The sequence below is a fragment of the Alexandromys fortis genome, unplaced genomic scaffold (genome assembly GCF_014885135.2).
Source record: "Alexandromys fortis isolate MF-2015 unplaced genomic scaffold, M_Fortis_MF-2015_v1.1 scaffold_84, whole genome shotgun sequence".
Lineage (NCBI taxonomy): Eukaryota > Metazoa > Chordata > Mammalia > Rodentia > Cricetidae > Alexandromys > Alexandromys fortis.
Window position 1 is genome coordinate 300,815 of NW_026068017.1, and position 3,326 is coordinate 304,140.

Here is a 3,326-nt window from a genome sequence, read left to right on the forward strand (position 1 = left end):
TAGCATGTAAGATTGGATGCTAACTAGTCAATTTTTCCATTGAAATGGAGAATTGTCTACCATTGAGGTTGAAGAAATATATATATATATATCAGTTTTTAGCACCAGGCCAAAAATTTTCACTAGAAAAGTTATACATCATGACAGGTACTGACCCTAGTTAGAGATTGTGAAAGATTTTAAATGACCAAACAGAATGAAGCCACATAAGACCTCTAGTGCATGTAGATTACAATCAATGTGAAGGTAGCTTAAAGCAGAGATTAAGACAATAAGAGCATTGGATACATATAGAATGTTGTGGTACATAGATGAGTGTCATACTTAGTATGGGGAGCTGTGTATGTGATAACTAATACCCTTTACATATGAATGTGAATGAACAAAATGAAAAGGGAGAAAATGGAAGGAAGTGATAATATACTAGATGAGCAACTCTAAAAAGAGGAAGAGAAAAATTTTAACCCCAGCATCGATGAAAAGAGAAATCCAAGTGTCACTGTGAGGCCCTAGGGGGATATACCACTGGCATATGTGAGACAATTAAACAATGTTCCTGTCCCTGATAGGAGCTTTTTATCCATCCTTAGAGCAGCAGTGGTGATGAGAAGAATAAATCAGACAAGAGTTGATAGAACTCCTCTATTAAATGTGTAAATGAAGCATGTTGAAGGAGAACAGAAAGGTCAAGAGACATAAGAATATGGACATGAAATGAAATTACGTCTGTGTTCCAGTAAAGACAAGATGTGACTCTAAATATGTGAATATAATCTCACAGAAAAGAATGGATAAAATAGCAGGAGAATGAAGGGAAGACTCTGTATAACGTGTGACAGTCATTCAAGGTAAGAAAAAAATAAATGGATCAAATTTAGAAATTTCTGACGCAAACTGGAATTTCTTTCACTATCCAATGAGAGACTGGAGAGGGAGGAGAATGGGGAATGTTTTGGAAGACAAGAAAGCAAAACCATGAATTTCTCTTGTAGCTTTTGATCTCCTGATACCTGTCATACATGGAGTGGAAAGATTGTTAGTAAATAGTGAAGCAGACATCTGTACATTACAGAGACATACACATCTGAGTTTGAAATGATAATCTAAGGCACTGGAGTATGAATGTTTTACTTGAAGCTTATATAAAATTATGATGACAAAGTTTATCAGATTTTGCAATAACATCAATATACATAACAGCATATAGTAAATTACGAATAAACAACTGTTGAGCAGGCAGCAGGAGAGAGAAACATTAGTACATCTGACTCTCAGTACAAAATGCATAAATTTCTATTGGAAAAGATGAGGAATGGAAAGGTTGAGAAAAATTCATTGATGTTTATAATGATTACAGGCATTTGGAGTTTGAGGATAAGTCACTATAATCATTGTCATATCTGTTTTTTGTAGAAATATATCCATAATATGTGTTCACTGTTTTTTAAATTTAAAAGTGTCCTAATATTTTATCCTTAGGATAGTGGATGATAAGAATGATAATGAAAAACCAAACTGTCATCTCTTCTTTCATCCTCCGGGGCCTGCCCATACCCCCAGAATATCAGCACCTGTTCTATGCCCTGTTCCTGGCCATGTACCTTACCACCGTCCTGGGGAACCTCATCATCATCATCCTCATTCTGCTGGACTCCCATCTGCACACACCCATGTACTTCTTTCTCAGTAATTTGTCCTTCTCTGACATCTGCTTTTCCTCTGTCACAATGCCAAAGATGCTAAGGAATATGCAGAGCCAAGTTCCATCCATCTCCTATGTAGGTTGTCTGACACAAACGTACTTTTTCATGTTTTTTGCAAACATGGAAAACTTTCTTCTTGTGGCCATGGCCTATGATCGCTATGTGGCCATCTGCTTCCCCCTTCATTACACCAGCATCATGAGCCCCAAGCTCTGTGTGTGTCTGGCACTGCTGTCCTGGATACTTACCATGCTGCATTCCATGTTGCACACATTACTCCTGGCTAGAGTGTCATTCTGTGAGGACAACATAATCCCCCACTTTTTCTGTGACATATCTGCTCTGCTCAAGTTGGCCTGCTCTGATATTTTTATTAATGAACTAATGATTTTTATTCTGGCAGGGCCTGTTATTGTCATCCCATTCTTTCTGATAATTGTGTCCTATGTACAAATTGTCTGTTCTATCCTAAGAATTTCATCTACTCGCGTTATCCACAAAGTCTTCTCCACCTGTGGCTCCCACCTGTCTGTGGTCTCACTGTTCTATGGGACAGTCATTGGCGTCTACTTATGTCCATCAACCAATAACTCTACTGTGAAAGAGACTGTCATAGCCTTGATGTACACAGCGGTAACTCCCATGCTGAACCCCTTTATCTACAGCCTGAGGAACAGAGATATGAAAAAAGCCCTGATAAGTGTCCTTTGCAAGAAGAAAATCTCTTCATAATGGTAATACTGTGAGTTTTACTTAATTTCATCTAGAAAATACATTATATTGATACTAATATTACAAGATGTATCCCTATAGACCATACTCCATAATAATTTTATTTGCAAAAGGAAATTTTGCAAAGTAGTTCAGTTAGGGAAGTGGATCTTTGTTACTCAGTGATATTATCCACTGTCTTCCAAGTGTGATTCTAGAAAGCATTAGATAAGACTCACTGTTATATCAATATTTCATCCCTTAGATTCCTTTTTTAATTGAAAACAGATTTTTCTCTGCACTCTCCCTAATGTTTAGGTATGGGTCTCTGCATCTATTTATATCAGTTGTTTGATGGAGTCTAACCGACACATTAGGCATCATTTTATTTATATTTTTCTGGCCTATTTGGTTCTTTCGTAGGTCTTCAGGCCATTTGGCTTCTGTTGTTCCTTCCTCCTGAATGTCAAGGGTATGTTTCCTGTCATAACATGGGTCTTAAACTGGACCACTTACTGGTTAGTCACTCCCGTTTATTCTGTGCCAATTTACCATGGCACATCTTGTTGGCAGGAAAAATTATAGGTGAAAAATCTTGCACTTAGGTTAGTGCCAGAATCCTGCTACTATAAGTCTTAGGAGAAGGCTGGTTCAGACTCCATATTACTAGAAATCTTAGCTAGCATCACCCTAATTGATTCCGGGGAGCTCCCATTGCACTGTGTTTCTACCATGCCTTTGCTGGAGAGGTTGTGGAGTAAGGGGTACACTCATCCATTGCTGGTGGGAATGCAAACTTGTGCAACCACTTTGGAAATCAGTGTGGCGGTTTCTCAGGAAATTCGGGATCAACCTACCCCTGGACCCAGCAATACCACTCTTGGGAATATACCCAAGAGATGCCCTATCATA

General features: G+C 38.2%; 1 protein-coding gene across 1 annotated transcript; it reads left to right on the plus strand.

The window, feature by feature from the left end:
• Nucleotides 1–1,487: 1,487 nt before the first annotated feature.
• Nucleotides 1,488–2,435, plus strand: LOC126513982 (olfactory receptor 1468-like). The gene has a single exon (XM_050162627.1). It carries the CDS (start codon nt 1,488–1,490, stop codon nt 2,433–2,435), a length of 948 nt encoding a protein of 315 aa, XP_050018584.1.
• Nucleotides 2,436–3,326: the final 891 nt, after the last annotated feature.

Excerpts from the sequence above, each read along its gene's own strand:
- LOC126513982 (XM_050162627.1), top strand. The coding sequence starts at position 1,488 with ATGATAAGAATGATAATGAAAAACCAAACTGTCATCTCTTCTTTCATC.